Raw genomic sequence first — 18,566 nt, 5'->3', positions numbered from 1 at the left:
AACAGAGATTCACACATACTTGTACACCAAAATTCATAGCGACATTATTCACAATAGCCAAAAGGTGAAAACATTTCCAGTGCTCATCAACAGATGACTGGATAGATGGAATATTTTTCAACCATAAAAAGAATGCAATTCTGACACATGCTACCACATGAATGAACCTTGAAAACATCGTGCTAAGTGATTCACTTAAGTAAAGCACCTAGAAAAGGCAAATTCATAGACACAGAAAGCAGATTAAGTTACTGCTTAATGGCAACAGAGCTTCTCTTTGGGGTGATGAAAATCTTTGGAAACTGGTGATGGTTGCATTTCATTGTGAATGTAATAATGTCACTGAATTGCACACTTAAATCAACAACATGACAAATTTTATGTTACAAAGATTTTGCTACTAAACAAGAAAATATTTAGCCAATGGGGAAAAAAGGTACAAAGCAGTTTTGGGCAAAGTAAATTCCAAGTCACTTCAAAATCGGGATTAATACAAGAAGCATTCCATCCCCCACTGTAAATGCAATCCAACAATGGAGAGGCTGGCTTGCCCACAGAACAGTTTCTTCACACATTTCATTAAATATTTAAGTGCATACAATGTAGCAGGCACTATCCTAGCCACAAGGAAATTATGATCCAGAAAATTTCCCTATTATTTTAGATTATGAGATTATGGGTAAAATGAGCTTTTCTTAAAAAGTTAAAAGATTAAATGCTTTTAAAATCCACAGATTCAAAGTAAGTACATCAAGAATCCTAAAGCCAGTTTACTATCATCTTTGTTCTATCTAATTTCCTTAAATTGGCAATTTTGTCATTTTTCTGAACTGTAATAAAAGATTTTTATTTTTTAACTATACAAACATGACCACGACACAACATTTAGGAAAATATTATCTTCTGACCTTCACAAGCCAATGGTCTACTGATCAGAAAATATATACATCACAATCATGAATTTAATTTAGTCTTGGTGCCTAAAAGCAGAACTCCTCAAAATGGGATAATGAGCAATTCTATGAGGGAGAAAATTACCCCTGTTTTTCCATTTTCCAAGTTTATGGTTGTTCAACACATGAGAATAAAGCAAAAGTTTAAATGTCTATTAATCATACTTTGAGAACCACCTGGGGGGTGAAAAAAACCAGTTCCCTCTTTCCTGATATTTAAATGTTTGACACCTCTTTAATAAAAACAATAAGCAGTTGTGCTCACTTGTACACCCTAGGTTAATTTAAGTTTTAAAACAACACCGAGCTTTCCTGCAATGTACACTTTCCTGTACCTGATAGTCCACAGCATTCTTCATCTTCATAATTAGGCCACTTAATTGCCTCAGAGAACAGTTCATAATTGATGACAGTAACCAAGGTACCTCAGGAACAATGACCGGGTTCCCTTCTGGTAGCCGCAAAGTACCTGCATATCTCTGTAACCTGGGAGGGAGGAGAACAATACCTAGAGTCTAATAATTGCTTCCTCAAACTAACAAAAGGAGGGACGGAAAGGGGGGGAATTTGAGAAGAGACAGCACTTTAAATTATTCAATGTGACTCCTGTGCTTGGGAAAACACTGAATTCACGGGATCGGCAGGAGGTATGAATGTTCTTCCGCATAAAAGCCACAATATAAAACGAATTACTGGGTCGAAATGCAATATTCATTTTCATTTAACATCCAATTACCTAGAGGACTGAGGATGGTTCAGGAGCTAATGAGTCCAGGGCTACTTCATGTTTAAAGGCAAAGTGTGAAGCTAGAGGAAAAGACTGATTTAGCAGGTTAAAACTTAAAAGGATGACTCAGAAGACAAAAGGAGGGGGCGTGGTCTGAGCATCCCAAAGATAGTTCCATAAAATTCTTTTAGTTTTTTTCCTTTGACCCAAACAACACAAGTTTCTTTTTTTTTTTTCTTTTTTCCTTTCTTTGCCTCAGTGATTTCAAAGATAGACTTCGCCATGGAAGTTCTAAGTCTTCTTTTTTAGGGCATATGTCCTAAAACAATAGCATTGCATAGTGTGAACTTCTCCATTTACTCTAAGGGTGAAACTGTGAAGTCTGGTGATTACAAACACTTCATTCCAGCAGCTGCACAGAATCTGTGGCTCAGTGTTTCGTTAAAGGCGGGAGACTGAGTAAATGGGAAATCTGAATTTTTCAAATAGGGTACCTTTTAATACTGACAGAAGTCATTATTCCTTTTTAGACTTACTGATTCAACTCACACTTGTTCAGAATCATAGTACCTTATGCTCTCATAAGGACCCTAGAATCTGTCCAATTACTTCAGTTTACAGATGAGAAAATGGAAGTTTTTAATCTTAGTTATTGGCAAAGTCAGACTGGAAACCAATCCTCCAAACTCCCAGTTTAGCACTAGCATTAGACTAACGGGGCATCTCCTGTGGTTATAAGTAATAGTTACAAACATATGGAGCTTTGTGTCAAGTGCTGTGCTAAGCTGTTTTATATACATATTCCATTTAATTCTCACAACAACCCTCAAAGATAGTATCTCTATTTGGCAGATAAGAAAACTGATTTGCCCACTCAATCAGGGCTGATTCAAACCTAGGTCTGGCTGATTTCTAAGCTAAAGTTCACTTCTATTCTACAATCTTTGCCATGGCCTACAGAAGGGGATCCCAACCCCCAGGCTGGAGACCAGTACCAGTCAGTGGTCTGTTAGAAACCAGACCACACAGCAAGTGAGCAAGCAAAGCTTCCTGTCTAGGTGGCCACTCCCCAGCGCCAGCATCACTGCCACAGCTCCATCTCGGATCATCAGGCATTAGAATCTCGATGGAGCACTGGTCCCTGGTGCCAAAAAAGTTGGGGAAGACTGGCCTACTGGGTCCCAAACCCTCCTACCTTTCCAAACTCATCTACTACTGTCCCATCATTCACAAGAATCCAGTCAACCTTCACTCAAGCTCAGCCCTGCCTCAGGGCCTTAACATGTGCTGAGCACCCCCCTCCCAAACCCATTCCAGTCACAACACAACCCCCAGACCTGTGACTGCTTCCACCCCTTCACGTCAAATATTACCTCCTCAAGAGGGTTTCCGTCACCACATTATCTAAAACAGACACTCAGTCACTCCCGCCATTATCTAAAATTGTCTTATATTTTGGCTGTCTCCTACAAAATAAAAGCACCACATGGACAAAAACTTCCCACTACAATGAAAGCGCTTTCCACTTTATTCACTTCTAGACTGCCCAACACTCAGAAGAGTATCTGACAAGAGGAGGCACTCGAAAGAACAATTTGTTGAATGCCTGTGTCTGAACCTCCATCTTATTAAAGGACAGTATCAAACGATTTACCAATTGATGACCAACTATCTTCTATTTTTCTCTAGTGTTTCTTGTAATTAATCTTGTCTTTGCAAGCATACTGTATATGCCTCAGGGAGACCTTATAACTTTCTGCTCTGGGCAAGTTAATGACTCATATTGAGCTTATATGATCACATATGATCATCTATAAAATGAAAGAAGCAAAGACTAGAATTTAAATATCTCCCATACCTGGTAACATGAGAGGCAGACACTCAAATGCTGATTATTGACTCATAGATCTTAAATTCCTTTAATATTCTCACAACTTTCTATAAAAATTACACCTAGTGTGCAAAGAAACGCATTCCTTTATCTGGCTAGTGTTAGAAACTGAAGAGTAACTACCCTTTCACTAATCATGCACACAAGCCTGCCTCTTCTCACGATGGGTGCCATTAACTTCTTTTTAGGCAACGCCCAATCTGCGTGCTTCTGATTATATTTTATCCTGACTAGTGTTAACCTCCAGTGTTCTCTATTTCTCTGACAGGCCTCAGCGGCATCACATACCTTACTTTGCACCTGCTCAAGTTTTGTTTGTGTTATATGGTTTGATATGCCCAACATCTCTTCCGTTTTTCTAAAAAGCTGTAAAATGAGGGGAAGTGGCCAGTCACGCTTTGGCTTCTATGGCTTTGGAAATCCCTACTCTTTTGAAGAGCTCTGAAGAGTCTTGGCAACACAGTAAGAGAGAGTAAGAGAGACCTTCCTTCCCTTCCTGGTGATTTATTTCAGGTCGCTCCCACTGGTCTGTCAAGCTCAGGCGGGGAAATGACTGGATGGGAGTGGAATCATCTACTGGCTAGGGCACCAAAGGCCTGGAACAGTAACTGATACCGTCTGATCGGCTGATTCCATGACTGTCCAAGCCTAGCAGATCTTCACTGTTAAAAGACATTTCAACGCCAAACCCAAGTCCTTGTTTCCAACACGGCAAAATTCTGCAGAGAGGACATAAAACCCGACCAAAGTCCTGGTCAAAAGGGTGATATTCAGATTTGTAACTTCAACCCATTTTCAAAAAATAAGGTCTCCTTCTAAGAATGACGATGCAACACTCAAGGAAAATGTGAGTGTGCGTGAGCAGGCACATCCGGAGAGAGGTGGGTGTCTCGCACAGGGTGCAGCTTCTTAATTTTATAAAATGAAATAACCCGTATTTCACCATATTTATTTTACTCTAGAAAAGCTCGAGAACTAAGTGCACTGAGGTATTTGAGGGCAATTTCATGTAAGAAACAACAGCTAAAGGCTATTTTCATACAATACGTAACTGGGGGGAATCTGAAATTGTCCTGAAAAAGTTGCATTTGATTATATAAAACATGTATCTTATCTAAAATCCTAGTTCCAACAGTTGTATAGAATGTGAATGAATTCTCAACTTTCTATACATAAAAACATCTCATTAAAAGTTTAAGATGCAGTTCTAGTTTTTCAAACAGCTTTGATTTTTGTGCCAAGAGACTCAAGTGCTGTGCTCAAGGTCATCTGGTCAAGTAAAGTTGGGATTAGAATTACTGGTACCTGCCTTCCAAAAGCTAGCCATAAATCAAAATTTTCTTGGAACTAAGCAAGCCAAAAGAAAAAAAAAATCCCCATTTCCTTTCCACGATAATCAAAGGACAAAGAAACATTAATTTCAACAGAAGAACTTTAATAAAATTTCATCGATGCAGACTATTACTTCTAATCAATCATGCACAGGCACCTCTGTCAAAATCAGTAACCCTGAACAATTTGAAAAGGTCAGTAATCTCTATGCAGCCTTCCCATATGATGGTATCATTATACTTAAGATGTTTTGAAATCAGAACTTCATATGTACATCTATAAATAGTTCACTTATCTTATCTTCCAAAAGACCTGGTCAGACTGGAATATGGAAGTACTCTGAGCTCTTAGATCTTTTTTTACGGTAAAGGATCATAAGTGAGTTCAAAGTTTTCTCCAGAACCCTGAAAATAGGGACATTTCAATAGTGCAGGCAAAACAAGTGATTAAATAAACAAGAACCACTCAGGCTGTGGGGCAGAGAGGACTAGAGAAGAGGCATTTTTATCACCATATCACCTTCCTCTTCCTTTTTCAAATCTACTACCTCCATCACACTTTCTGCCCCATTCTTTTGATTTCCACTTTTTAAACTGCTGATATAAAACACTACTTTTGAATTAACAACAAAAACATAGCATCCAATGTACCCATGTTAAAAAAAAATACTAATTGAAAAAAAAGGAAAAAATACTAATTGGATAGGGATGCAGATATTAAAGTAGCTAAGAGTACTTTGTAGTTGTTACGAACACACTAGTCTTGTTTCATTAAAGTAGCTAAGAGGACTTTGTAGTTGTTACAAACCCACTAGTCTTACTTTGTTAAAGAAGTTAAAGAGCATTTTGTAGTTGTTACAAATATACTAGTCTTATTTAGGAAGTTTCCTCACATCTGATTTCCTAGGTCAAATGGTACATTCACCCCCATTTCATATGAACCTGAATTCCAGAAAAATTTCCTTTTTCTCTGAAACTAGGAGTCACTGATGTATATTAAGAGCTGGCATTAGATCCCAAAAGTACTAAACTAATAGCTAGGCCGAAATTGTGGCTGGGCTACATTTTACACAGACAACTTTAAAACTTTTATAACCAACACGATTTTTCTCATCTCAAATTCAAATCTACCTATTTCTGAATATAGCTGTAACACCCTCTTGGAATGATGATTTCTTTTTAGCCCTAGAGCAAAATGTGGCCACAGGGTATTCAAAGACATCAAAGCAAGGACTGGAAAAAATTAAACCTGGAAGGAAATACAAGTCTGACACTTTCCATCATGCCAGAAAACAGAATTGTCATTACTTGGAAATGTATTAGTTTGAGCCATACTAAACTGCCGATATATACAACTGTCTCTGACCTGCAAAAACAGAAATTTCATATGGTTTGCCCTAATATTATTTTCTACGCTCATTTTAATACTTATCTCAAAGAAGGTTTTCCTATCCCAAAGCACATAAAACCTTACAGTTTTCTATTCTAGATTGCCTTAACCTTTTGAAAAGATTTATCACATCCTTGTCCAAACCTGGTCATTTGAAAAAGTAAGTTCATCAACAGGAAAGCCAAGATAAGTAAAACCACCAAACTGCTGGATGTACTCGTGCTTTTGTGAACCCTAAAGCCACTCCACATCCTTTTTACTGCTCTCCTTCCCCACTAACAGAATTTGAATCCTAAGCAGATGTGCCTTTTAGAAGACTTACATTTAAGGATAAAGCGAACAATTCAAGCACTTTGCACCCTTCTCAGGAATCAGTGATATAGGAACCTAAGCACAGCAGTAGACCATCACTTTACACTGGGGTTCCCACGGACCTAAAAATCTAGGTGAGGAATTTTTGGTTAAGTTGGTAAGTTCCATTTCAGCTGGAGAATCTGGCTTCTAATCTTTCTAATCGAAAGGGTTATTACCATCCCATTGGGGCATATTTTCCCATTTAGAGATGGCTAATGTCTGCACCCACACGAGAAAGAACCTGCCACTTTCACAAAAGGGGTGTTATGGTTCCAAGACCGCCTCTAGGTCCGAACCCATCACTTCACACCCATTTTTATCAGTCTAATATCCAGTATGCTAATAAACAGTTTTCTCTATTAATTCCACTAATGAATCAACCTGCTCTGGTTCTGCCCAAATTCCTATCTACTCATCTGATCCATCAGGCCAAATACGGTGGCTTCATAGAGGGATGTGTTCCCTAAGACACCTCATAAACTGTTGGGGTAACCTGATGTTGCCTAGTCCATTTTCCTAGCTTTAGCATATGGTACAAATCATCGATATTAACGATCAAGTGAAGTATGCCCTAAAAAAAAAAATCAGGAGAGAATCCCCCACTCTGTCTGGAAACTTCTCTATTCAGCTAGTTCAGTGTTGACAGGTCAACAGAGAATGAATGGCACTAGTCACTCCTACAGACCTCAGGGCATCTCCCAATAGTTAAACCATCACCCTTTCCCTAACATCCAAATAATCCAGACTGTTTCTAGCAGAATTTACTTTCCTTGCCCCACCCCCCAAAGCATCCCCGGATCATTTTTCACCCTACATCGGAAGTTTTCTCTAGAGCCCCACTGTGATGCCAAGTCAGGCAAACACAGTCTGAAACCTACCATCTACTCCCTTTTCTCTAAGTTGTTTTTTAATGAAAACTACGCATCAGGTACATTGATAAGTGCTTTAGAAGAGAATCTCCCTACTTCCATCTTTAAACCCCTATGAGGTCAGGATTAGTAGTACCCCATTTTACAGAAGAGAAAAGCTGAGGCTTAATAATTTGCAGAAGGTCATGCGCCCCCTGGAATTCAAATTCAAATCTGAGCTCAATGTCCTCTGACTTTAACCCAGTGCTGTAGTTCCTTCTACTCTTTCTTCATGGACTAGATGTCTGCTCTATGGTCTTATAAAGTCTCAGGCAGGGTTCAGTTTCTTCAGAGGCTGTCTTTCCTTCAAAGGACATGTCTTTGAGAAGAATGAGCACCCACTGTCCCCGCTCTTCCTGCCCACCTGACACCATTCCCCCAAGGCCTTCATCATATCTCCTCCTCTAGGGCCAATTTAATGTCCCCTCTTACCCCAGAGCAGTCACCTTAGAATACAAAAGCACCACCTTCTACCCTCAAGGAGAGGAGGACAGAAGTGAAAGAAAAAGAAAGGAAGAGCCCTGACAGCACCCCCAAGTCTTCATTCAGAAGGAAACTGTGGCAGAGGACCGGAGAGGGGGGCGGGGGTTGTGGAAGGAGAGGTAAGGCGGGAGGTGACAAGAGTGTGCCCTTGGGGGTAGGCCGGACGGGGGTGGGACGGAGATAGGCAGAAGGCGTGGGACGCTCGAGGGTTAGTCGATTGAATGGAGGGTGGACCGCCTTACGGGGAAGGGAGGGGTGCCACCCGGCGAGGACGGAGATCTGGCCACTGGGAGGAGGGGGCCGTGTGTGTTAGAGAGGAGGACCTGGAGGTGGATGAACAGGGGACAGTGGAGGGGAAGAACGGATAGGGATGATGAGCAGGAAACGGCGGAGTCACCGGGGAGGTGGGAGGGGGAGGATGGATGGCAACCGGGAAGGTGGGGAGGGATGGAGTGGGGGGGTCGGGCTGCGTGGAATGCCGGGAACTGGGGCTCGAGGAGACCCCGAGGGAGGCGCGGGAATTCTCGAGCGGAGAAGCGGGAAGCGGGGGTGCTAGGGAGGCAAGGGCGGGAAAGAGGCCGTCCCCGCACGGAGGGGTGTGTGAAGGCACGCCGGGGTCGCGAGGAGACGGGGTTCGGAGGGGAGAGGGCGGGCTGCCGGGGAGGGGTGCTCCGACCCCGTCCGAGTGCACAGGGCGGGAATGTCCTGGCGTCTCCCGAGGGTCATGCTGGAGTCCCCGTAGTCTTCCGAGGGCCAGGCTCAGGGTCCCTCTGAGCCAGGGATCCAGAGGGCCGGTCCCCCCATGGCGGGCCGGGGGTTCCCCGGAGTCCTCTCGTGGCCAGAGTGGCACGCATCCTCCCCGCGGGGTCCCGGGCCTCCTTCCTACCTATGCCAGGCGCCACATAGACGAAGTAGAGCAGCGAGGACGAGAGCGAGAAGAAGAAGAGCGCGGCGAGCAGCGAGCGGCGCGGCAGCCGCAGCAGCCCCCGGCGGACGCGCATGCTGCAGCCGGGCGACCGCGCGAGGGCCGGGCCGGGCCTGCTCCCACCGCTCCCCGTCCGCCGCCTGGGCCTCCGCCGCTGCCTGGGCCTCGGCCACCACCTCCCGGGCCTCGCCGGCCGCCGCTGGCCGCCGCCTCGCCGCTCCCAGCCGCCGGCCGCCGCGGGCGGGGCCACATGAAGCGGGCGGGGGCCGGAGCGGCCCAGAGCGAGCGCAGCGGCGGGGGCGGGGCGGGCCGGGGGCGGGGCGAGGCGGGGGCGGGGCCAGCGCCGCCGGGCACCGTCGTCAAAGAACCGCGCGCGCGCCCGCTTGCGGTCCGGTCCCCTCCGCGGCGCGGCGGCCCACAGGGAACGCAGCCAAATGGCGACAGCCCCTCTCCCGGCGCGGCCACCGCCCAGGCTTTCCGGGAGCGTCACTCAAGTGCATGTCGGCTGCGCGCTTGGACGCCCCCAACCTGAGAGCCCAGGGGCCGTCTGCAATGTCTGAAGTGGCTGGTCGCCCAGTGCGGCACAAGGTCTGGGAATGTTGTTATGGGGGCTCGGTATACATCTGCATTCATTCATTCATTCATTCAATTCAGCATTTATGGAACGCCAGACATACAGCAGACACCGTTCTTGATGCTGGGGAGGCTACAAAGAACAAAACACAAAATCTGTGTCTTCTTGGAACTTACATTCAAATGGGAAGAGAAAAACAGATCGATTCATATACTCATTAAGTGATATGAACACAAACTAGGGAAACGTGTTGGAGGGCAAGCTAGTGGGATCAAGAAAGGCCTCACTGAGCAGGTGACATGAACTGAGACATAAAAGGGTGAACAGTGATGCAAAGGCCTGAGGTCCCAGTCCAGCACAGACCAAAAAATCCAGTAATATGGAGAGCGAGACAGGGACCTCTGGGCAGGTCCACATCCCACAGAATCATGAGGAGTGTAATGACAACAGTTATCAATGTGAAGACCTGTTAGATACTGGGCTTTATTTATCATATTAAATTCCCCCAACATCCCTGAGATATGTGCTCTTATTATCCCTATGGTAAACGAGGAAACAGGCTCCTATAGTGAGAAGCAATTCACCCAAGCCTTGCAGGAAGGGCTCAAATCAAAACTGACCTGTCTCCCAAGGCAGACCCTAAAACACTAAATCGTAACCACCTTGGCTTTCCATCGGGCCCCTAATTCAAATCCTGCAGGCAAATTGGTATCCTATCCCATAGGATCACATGAGACCATATTCAAAATACTGCTTTAAGATCAGCCCTGGGCCAGAAGATCTTCAAAGGCCATGAGACTCATGCATGGCCAGGCCAGTAAAAACAGCCCCAGCTCCAAGAGGCTGCCAGCTGAAGTGGGGAGGTGAGTGTCTCCAGTGTGAACACATCTGAACCTGAGCACTGTCTTGGAATGCCAGAAGCAGTCAGGCAGAGAGAGGATTTTACAGGGATTCTGTAAGAAACAACAATAATCCCACTTTATATTCCTAAAGTGATTTATATTTTTTATAGTGTTCTTTGATCCTTAATGGAGAACTCCCAGGATCTCTGACTCCTAGCTCTTCCATTCTTACCTGAGTGACCTTAGGCAAGTTACTTAACCTCTCTGTGCCTCTCAGTAGAATGGGGAAAGTTGTTAGTAACAACCGCATCAGATTGTTGTGAGGTACAATACAAAAATGGCGCAACACCTCTGGGAAAGGAGATGGGAGAGAAGAGGCTTAAACAACAGAAAAGAAAAAGCGGAGAATTTTAACTCAGATAGATGTGGATACAAATCTTGGCTTGGCCTCAACCGGCTGTGTGACCTTGAGCAAATCACTTGCCCCTCTGAGCTTGTCTCAATATTTAAGCAAAAATCTTAAGAAAAAAAATGCATTCTCCTGGATAACCACAATAATATCATCACATCTAAGAACAATTATACTATAATATCCTATAATATTCAGTTCATTCTCAAATTTCCATCATTTGTTTAAAGAATGTCTTTTATAGCTGTTTTTTCCCCCAATAGTATCAAATCAAGATTTACATATCATATTTGGAATTATTTCTAGCATTTATCTGCAACACTCCCTCTAACTTTTTTTTTCATTATTTCCCTCCAATATTTTTAAACCCACAGGGACGTTGCGAGAATGTTACAATGAGTACCCATTTACCACCATGCAATGTTTTGTTCTGTTTAATTAAACTAGTACTATGCCAATTGGACTTCCACATGGGAAAAAAAAAAAAAAAGACATCACTCTTGTCTACAGCCATGCCACCCTGAATGTACCCGATCTCATCTGATCTTAGAAGCTAAGCAGGGTCGGTCCTGGTTAGTACTTGGATGGGAGACCACCTAGGAAGACCAGGCGCTGTAGGCATTAAAAAAATAAATAAATAAAAAATAAAGACATCACTCCTACCTCATACTTTCCACAAAATCAATTCAAGATTGATTATAACTCTAAATGTAAACAATACAACAAAAAAAGGTTGTAGACAAAAACTTAGAGGAATATCTTCATGTCCTTGAAGTAGGCAAAGATTTATCAGAGGACGCAAACACCAGCCAAAAGGAAAAAGTTTCATAGACTGGGCTACATTCAAATAAGAATTTCTCTTCATCAAAAGATACCATGGGGGTGGAGAGGTGAGAAGGCTGCACAGTAGGAGGAAAAAATAGAAAAATATGCAGCTGATAAACAATTCGTATTCAAAATATTGTTTTTAAAAAACATGGGAGTTATAAAGACAAGACCAACAATTCCATAAGGAAAAGAAGGGGGAGAAAAGGATAACGCCTGACTTGTCATCTCATAAAAGAAGATATCCAAATGGCCAATAAGCATACGTAAAGATGCTTACAGCTTTTGACAAATTCAAATGAAAACCTCAAAACCACCTGTGGGCTGCTGGTATTGAGGAAGAGAGGAAGCGCTTAAGACCAAGCCTTGAGGAAGTACATACAACTTTGAATGGCAAGGGTAGGGAGTGTGACTCTACCAGGGAGACCGAGAGGTAGGAGGCAAAGCTGGGTGCTCTAGAAACCACAGGAAGAGGAGCCTCTGCCCTTGTGAATTGGCCAAAGGTGGCTCCTAACTGGCTTTGGGATGCATCTTTTGGAAGCCTTCACTCCATCACTTCCACATCTGTAGAGTGGCACTAACTGAACTGACTTCCTCAGTATGCTGAGAAGTGGAAAGATCCCAGGGACTTGTACGTGTCTGACCATGTTGGGACAGGAAAAAAGATCTGGCCTCTTCGGTTGACACAAAATGGGCTCCAAGGGATGGTGGCAATCTAGCCAGCTCAAAACAACAAATGTCCTCTACAGTTGGAATCCTTCACTGTCCACCTGTACCCTGACCCTAGGCAGGCAAGGAGTTTCTCCGTTCCCCTGTCAAAAGAGATGAGGAGGCCTTTCCACACCTGGGCTATATCCTGATTACCAATCTCTACTCATGTCCCATCGGAAATAAGGCATTGAAAAAGACTGGATTTTTTAAGTGAAACGAGAAAAAAAATGATGTCAGGGGGTCCATACATCAAATTCCTCCCACCACACTTCCTTTTCATCTCCAAGTCAGGTTTCCAGCTCACTCAAGCCTGCACTCACTTGTTCATTCATTTACTACTCAGTCCCTCAGTGCAAGCTCACCATACTCTGATCTCTGCTCAAAAGGTATCTCCTGTAAGAGACCTTTCCTCTAAAATACCTTCTTTCTCCCCACCTTAGAACTCTCTATCCCCTTACCCAGCTTTATTTATCTTCAGAGCACTCTTCATCCTGACATTATATTATACACATATATGTATTTCTTTGTCTATTTTCTGTTTCTCTAATCGGAACGTAAGTCTATGAGGTCAGGGATTTTGTTTCCTTCTCTGCTGTATCTTTGCAAGTAGCACAGTGCCTGGTACCCAGCAGGTGCTCAATATTTGTTGAAGGAATGCCAGAAGAATAGCAGGCGTGCAATGAGCATCTGAGAGGCATGGTGGTTTCGGAGGTGACTAAGTGGAGGTTTTCACAGCCCAGTGACAGGATTGACCGGAAAGTGAGTAACTGATACAATGTGGCAGGCAGTGAGATTCTAGACGGTCTTTGAGGGCGAGGTGAGACATGCCTGTAAGGGCAGTGAGAGGGGGCAGCCAGGCTAAAGCAGCAGGTCCCTCCAAGGAAAAGGAAAAGGAGAGGAGTGAAACTGGAGGGGTGTGACCCTGCAGTTCAGCAGGGGCTCTAGAGCCAGAAAGATCTGGTGACTAGGGAGCCCTTAAAGGTTTTAGAAGAGGGGAGTAGTCTAAAGAAAGGACAGTCACTAGAGAAATGCCAAGGGTGCGGAAGTTGGGCCTTGTATGTTTGTTAACACCCAACTACAGGCTTGCCCAAGTCAGGCACATAAAGAATCCACACCTCAAAGTAAAAAGTCACAAGTGACACTATGCCCTCTCCACCCTCTCAAACCACTGGAGAATGGCTTCCTCAGGCACCCGCCCTGAGGAAGCCATTGCACAATCCATAAATACTAATCACCAGCAGAGTGATAACATCAAAAGCAATGACAATTTCAGTCTAAACTCCCAGAGGCAGTGAATAGATAAAGATCGTTGGCATCTGCATAACTGCTCTCCAGGTCCCATAGGCCTTGGCATTGAGAGCTTCCAGTGCCAGGAATGCCAGCCGACTGAGCAATGACTGTGAGGTTCACCCTGGTGCCAGGCAGTGGTTGGTTAATCAGCCTCATTTCAGAAGAAACTGAGGCTCGAAGCAGGAGGGACAGGTATCACTTTCTGCCAGCAGCTTTAAAAGCCAGTACATTAATCACCACTCTTTTCCCTCTACCACAATTACCATTAATTTCCACAGAGCAGCTGCCCCACCTGCTGGGTTCCAGAGTGAGGAGGAAATTCCTCCAACCCCATCTGGCCAGTGATGACCGTGTAGCATGAGCAAGAAGTAAAACTCTGTTATACAGGGGCTATTTGTTACTACAGCAGAACCTTGTTTATCCTGACTGATCATGAATATACTCTTCTGCAACTTGCTTTTTCTTGACATTATTTTTGTAAGACACACATTCATAATGAAATATGTAGCTTGAGTTTATTCATTTTCATTGCTGTACAGTATTTCATCATATAATTAGGCCACACTTTTTAAAGTCCTTTTTCCTGATGATGTCTATTTAGGTTGCAGTCAATATTTTACTATTCTTGAACCACGGGTCCTTAGCCACAATTCAAAGTCTAAATTTATTTGAAAACAAGACCTGACCTGATCTGATCTGAACTTTTTTAGTGGCAAAACCAGATCTCAGTAGGTAGTAAGATATGTATAATCTGTATTGTACTTAGTGTGACTATGCATATACTACACTAAGGAAATACTTAGATTTTTGCTTATAGTATGACTCATCCCTCTCAAGGAGTGATATATAAATATTTAGTGTATGCAGCATATCACCTTTCAAAATTCTGAGACTTTCTAAATTTCAAAACACATCTAGCCCCAAGGGGTTTGTATAAGTGATGATAGCCCAGGACAAACAGAGCTGCAATGAATATCTGTGGAAGGATTTATTTTCTTAAGATGACTTCAACAATAATTCCCATTTTCATGCTCTTCTGAAACTTTCTTTAATTCCAGAACATCCCTTTAAATCTGGGTGGGACTGTGAATCACTCACAGCCAATAAAAAAGAAGTGGAAAGGGCACTATACAACGTCTGAGCTGATGCAGCTTCCGACTCATGAGGAAGCCCACGTGCTCGGGTCAGGGGCCGCAATGGAGGACCCAGCCAACGTTCAGCATCGATCACCAGATGCATGAGACAACGAATCTTTAGATACTCCAGCCCCTAGCTGTCAGGTCACCCTCGACCTTTGAGTCTTCCCAGCCGAAGCTCCTGAAAAGCTGTCCCCACTGCGCCCTTTCTGAATCCATAAGCATAATAAAATAGTTACTGTTTACACCTCCAAGTTGGTTACACAGTGATAGCTGTTACATTGTAACAGCGCCCTTCTGTGTGTATCTTATGCATCATGGAAAGAGTTTCTCCCAACCACATATACCACATATACGTAAGAACGAACGGATTTGATGAGTGGTAGGGTATGCACATCTCCTGCTTAACTATTTTTAAATTTTTCTCCAAAGTGAGCGTGTCAATTTATGCTCCCTGCAAGCAGTGAATGAGGGTTCCCAGGTCTTCTCGCCTCTCCCACAGGTGCTGCAATCAGGCTTTTCCAGGGCCCTGGCCCTCAGCCTCTGAAGAGAGAGTGAGATGAGAGAAACTAGTATGAAAGAGCTAGACTTGGCCCATGGGTTGTAGTTTGCTAACCCTACATGAAAGATTGAGTCTTTATTTCATTAAAGTATTTACTAGAGATTACTGAGCTTAGTAAAATCAATCAGTACCTTAAATTTTGCTTTGTTTGGAAAAAATATTTTTATAATTCACCGCTCTTCACTTTATTCTATTTACTTACTTTATTATATTAAGCTTACTAGAATATAATGTTCATCCTGTTACTCTTCTACGATTTTGGTGGTTCCCTGCAGCCTACAGAACAAAGCTTAATCTTCATTTGATCTTTAAGACCTGATCACGACCCTTTGCATCTCTTCTCTCCAACATGTAAGTAGGCATGCACAGTAAACATTTCAAGTTACGTAGTGAGGAATGTGATTAGTAACGACCATGATTCTATACCTGAGAGGCTTCAGCCAACATTACATGAGTCTATATGGCCGACATCCCATAAGTCTATACAGCCAACATTCCATGAGTCTATACCAAAGGGGGCTCAGTCAACATTCCATGATTCTGCACAAAAGAAGGTTCAGCTAACATTCCTGAATCTGTACAGATGAGGAAGCTCTGCAGACGTTCCATAATGATAAGCAAAGAAGCTTTGCAAAAATTTAATGATTTTATATACAAGTGTTGGCAAACAGTACAAGATTCAAGCCATGAGAAGGGCCTCTGCAAGCATTCCATGATTCTGTATACATGAGGGTATTCCTCAAAAACAGTTCATAGTTTTGTAGACAGGAAAGAAAAGTTGCTCAAACACCCTGAAATTTTATATGCAGGGCATGCCCTGTAAACATTTTATGATTTTATAGCTAGGAGGAGGCTTTACAAATATCACATGATTTTATAGATAGAAAAGCACTGTGTAGCTCTTCCTTGATTTTCCAATGTGCTGTGCAAATTGTTGGTAATCCTGGAGAGGATTCTGCAAAAAAACTAATGATTCTGCTCGAAGGAAGGTGTTCATTCCCCTGATTCCATCTAAAACAGAGTGCTCTATCAAGATTCTATGGTACAAGACACAGGAAACTGTGCATGCAGTTAATGATGCCACAGATAGGGTGTTCTGTAAATGTTCCCTGATTTACACAGAGCAGGGAGCAGTGCAAACAGATCAACACCTTACACACAAGATGATATTCCACAAATATCTCATGAGTTAATATGTAGGAGAGGATTCAGTACACAGTTTTACACAGATAAAGGGGTCCAGCAAATACTCCTTAATTCTGCCAAAAGGACAAAGAATCTCTGCAAATGTCGCTCAATCGTACATACGAGAGAAAGATTTGGAAGCACATCATGATTTAATATCTAGAACGGTGCTCGACAAGTGCTTGGAGGTTATGCGGGCTATATGGGTCTTGGCAAACCTGGTCTTATGAAGAAAAGTTGGGGACTGAGCAGCAGTTTTACCAATGGACTCTCCAAATATTTTAAGTGCACATAAAGATGTTTGAGACCTGAATAAATAATACTGACTCTAAAATATAAAACAAATGCAGTAAAAACCTGAAATTAATCAATTTTTAATTAAAATGTCTACAAATATAATATTAGGTCAACTAGTCAACTGCCTCTGAAATCACATGATTATATCTAATTGTATCTATTAGGCTATGGAGGGTGGTGGATTTTGTTATGCATAATAGGATGTAGATGGGGCCTTAAAAAGTTGCAATGCCAGAGGCCCAGGAAGATCCTAAAATGGCCCTAAGTGGGGAAGTTGCTGGAAAGTTCCCGTTGGGAGATCAGAGAATTCAGCCAAGCCACCTGCTGTCCTGTCCAGCTCAGCTCCTGAACATTCACTGCTGGGTGAGAAAATATCTCAACTGCCAAAAGATGGACAGGGCTCCAAATGTCACCCACAGATTGGAGGGAAGGCTGCCCATGTTGGCTACAGGGAAAGCCAATTAGCCAAGCACATTATGTTGTGGCAGATGTCTAGAGGAATCAGATATTGTCATGGTCTCAGGAAGCAAAAACAGCTGTTTCTGCTTCTCCCCCTCTCTCCCTCTCTGCATCCCCTGAGTCCCAGGGGAGGGCTTTGAGCCAGCAGTGTAACTTTGAGGAGAGTAATGGGGGCCAGAGAGAGATGCTGTGGCCACAGCTAAGCCTCAGAGCCACGAGCAGGAATGAGGAGTCTTGATCAAAGGCAGTGAGAGAAAATCTGAGTCTAGGGTCTTAACATCCCAGAGCCCAGCCATAATCAATCAACCCACATGACAGTAAATGTAATATTGCCCTGAGCTAGAGGCCACAGGAAGGCAGAGGTTATAGCCATGCTTCTCAATTTTCTAAACCTATACCCCATTTCGATAAACATTAAAGCATATGCGTCTCCTTTGGCACCATCAAAAATGATTAAAGGAACATATAGAAGAATATCTTTATGACCTTGGAGAGAAAGCGATTTCCCTGACCAGGCACAAGAAGCACAAACTACAAAAGAAAAGATTAACATATTGAACTTCATCAAAACTAAATATTCCTGTTTGACAAAAGACCCTACTAAAGGAAAAACAAGTGACCGGTCAGGAAAAGATATTCATAACCAATATAACAAAAGAATTATATCCAGAATTTATAACGAATTCATACAGATCAATAATAAAAAAAAAAAAATGACAATCACCCCTATGAAAAAGGACTAAAGGATTTGAAAAGGCATTTTTGTGAGAAGAGAAAACCCAAAACACATGTGAAAATACGACCAGTCTCAGGATTGATCAGGGAAACACAAATTAAGACCAGAATCAGATACTGTTTTACATCCAGAAATCGACAGAAATTCTACTTCTAGATATGTTCTCCAAAGAAATTCTGGCAAGCAAACATAAGGAATTATTCACAAGGGCATTCAGTGCAGCATTGAATGTAAGATTGAAAAATTACAAACGACCTAAATTTCATTATTAGGGGGAAAAGCTAATACGGTGTGGTTTCATCAGTCACATGACGGCATACTATGCAGCAATTAAAATGAATGAATTATAGCTTTTTTTATATCAACAATAATGTGAGAAAACGGGTACAGAATGAGACGCACAGTTGGATAACATTTGGCTGTATCATGACACATACAATGAAGCTATAAGAAAATCTGTAAGAGGACTTTCTAATTATGAATCAAAGTCCAGAAACCATAAAAGAAAAGACAGCTAAATTTAACTACGTAAAAAAAAAAAAAAAAAAAACACGTTATGGTAAAAAGAAAAGGAGAGA

The 18,566-nt window shown here is 42.8% G+C and overlaps 1 protein-coding gene and 1 non-coding gene across 2 annotated transcripts in view; one reads left to right on the top strand and one right to left on the bottom strand.

Annotated features, from left to right (window-relative positions):
* The window catches only part of B4GALT5 (beta-1,4-galactosyltransferase 5), a 67,604-nt gene extending 58,539 nt beyond the window's left edge, over positions 1–9,065 (bottom strand). The window contains exon 1 of the mRNA XM_016143729.2: positions 8,924–9,065. Coding sequence (XP_015999215.1) covers positions 8,924–9,038 — 115 coding nt within the window. The 5' untranslated portion in view covers positions 9,039–9,065. The remainder of the gene's footprint in view (positions 1–8,923) is intronic.
* Positions 9,066–11,289: 2,224 nt separating this feature from the next.
* Positions 11,290–11,408, top strand: LOC118610252. Its single transcript, XR_004953854.1, has one exon. It is a non-coding gene; the product is annotated as a 5S ribosomal RNA (ribosomal RNA).
* Positions 11,409–18,566: the final 7,158 nt, after the last annotated feature.

This window comes from Rousettus aegyptiacus, unplaced genomic scaffold (genome assembly GCF_014176215.1).
Source record: "Rousettus aegyptiacus isolate mRouAeg1 unplaced genomic scaffold, mRouAeg1.p scaffold_m13_p_12, whole genome shotgun sequence".
NCBI lineage: Eukaryota > Metazoa > Chordata > Mammalia > Chiroptera > Pteropodidae > Rousettus > Rousettus aegyptiacus.
The sequence above is the reverse complement of the archived record's forward strand: the minus strand, read 5'-3'. Positions and strand labels throughout refer to the sequence as shown.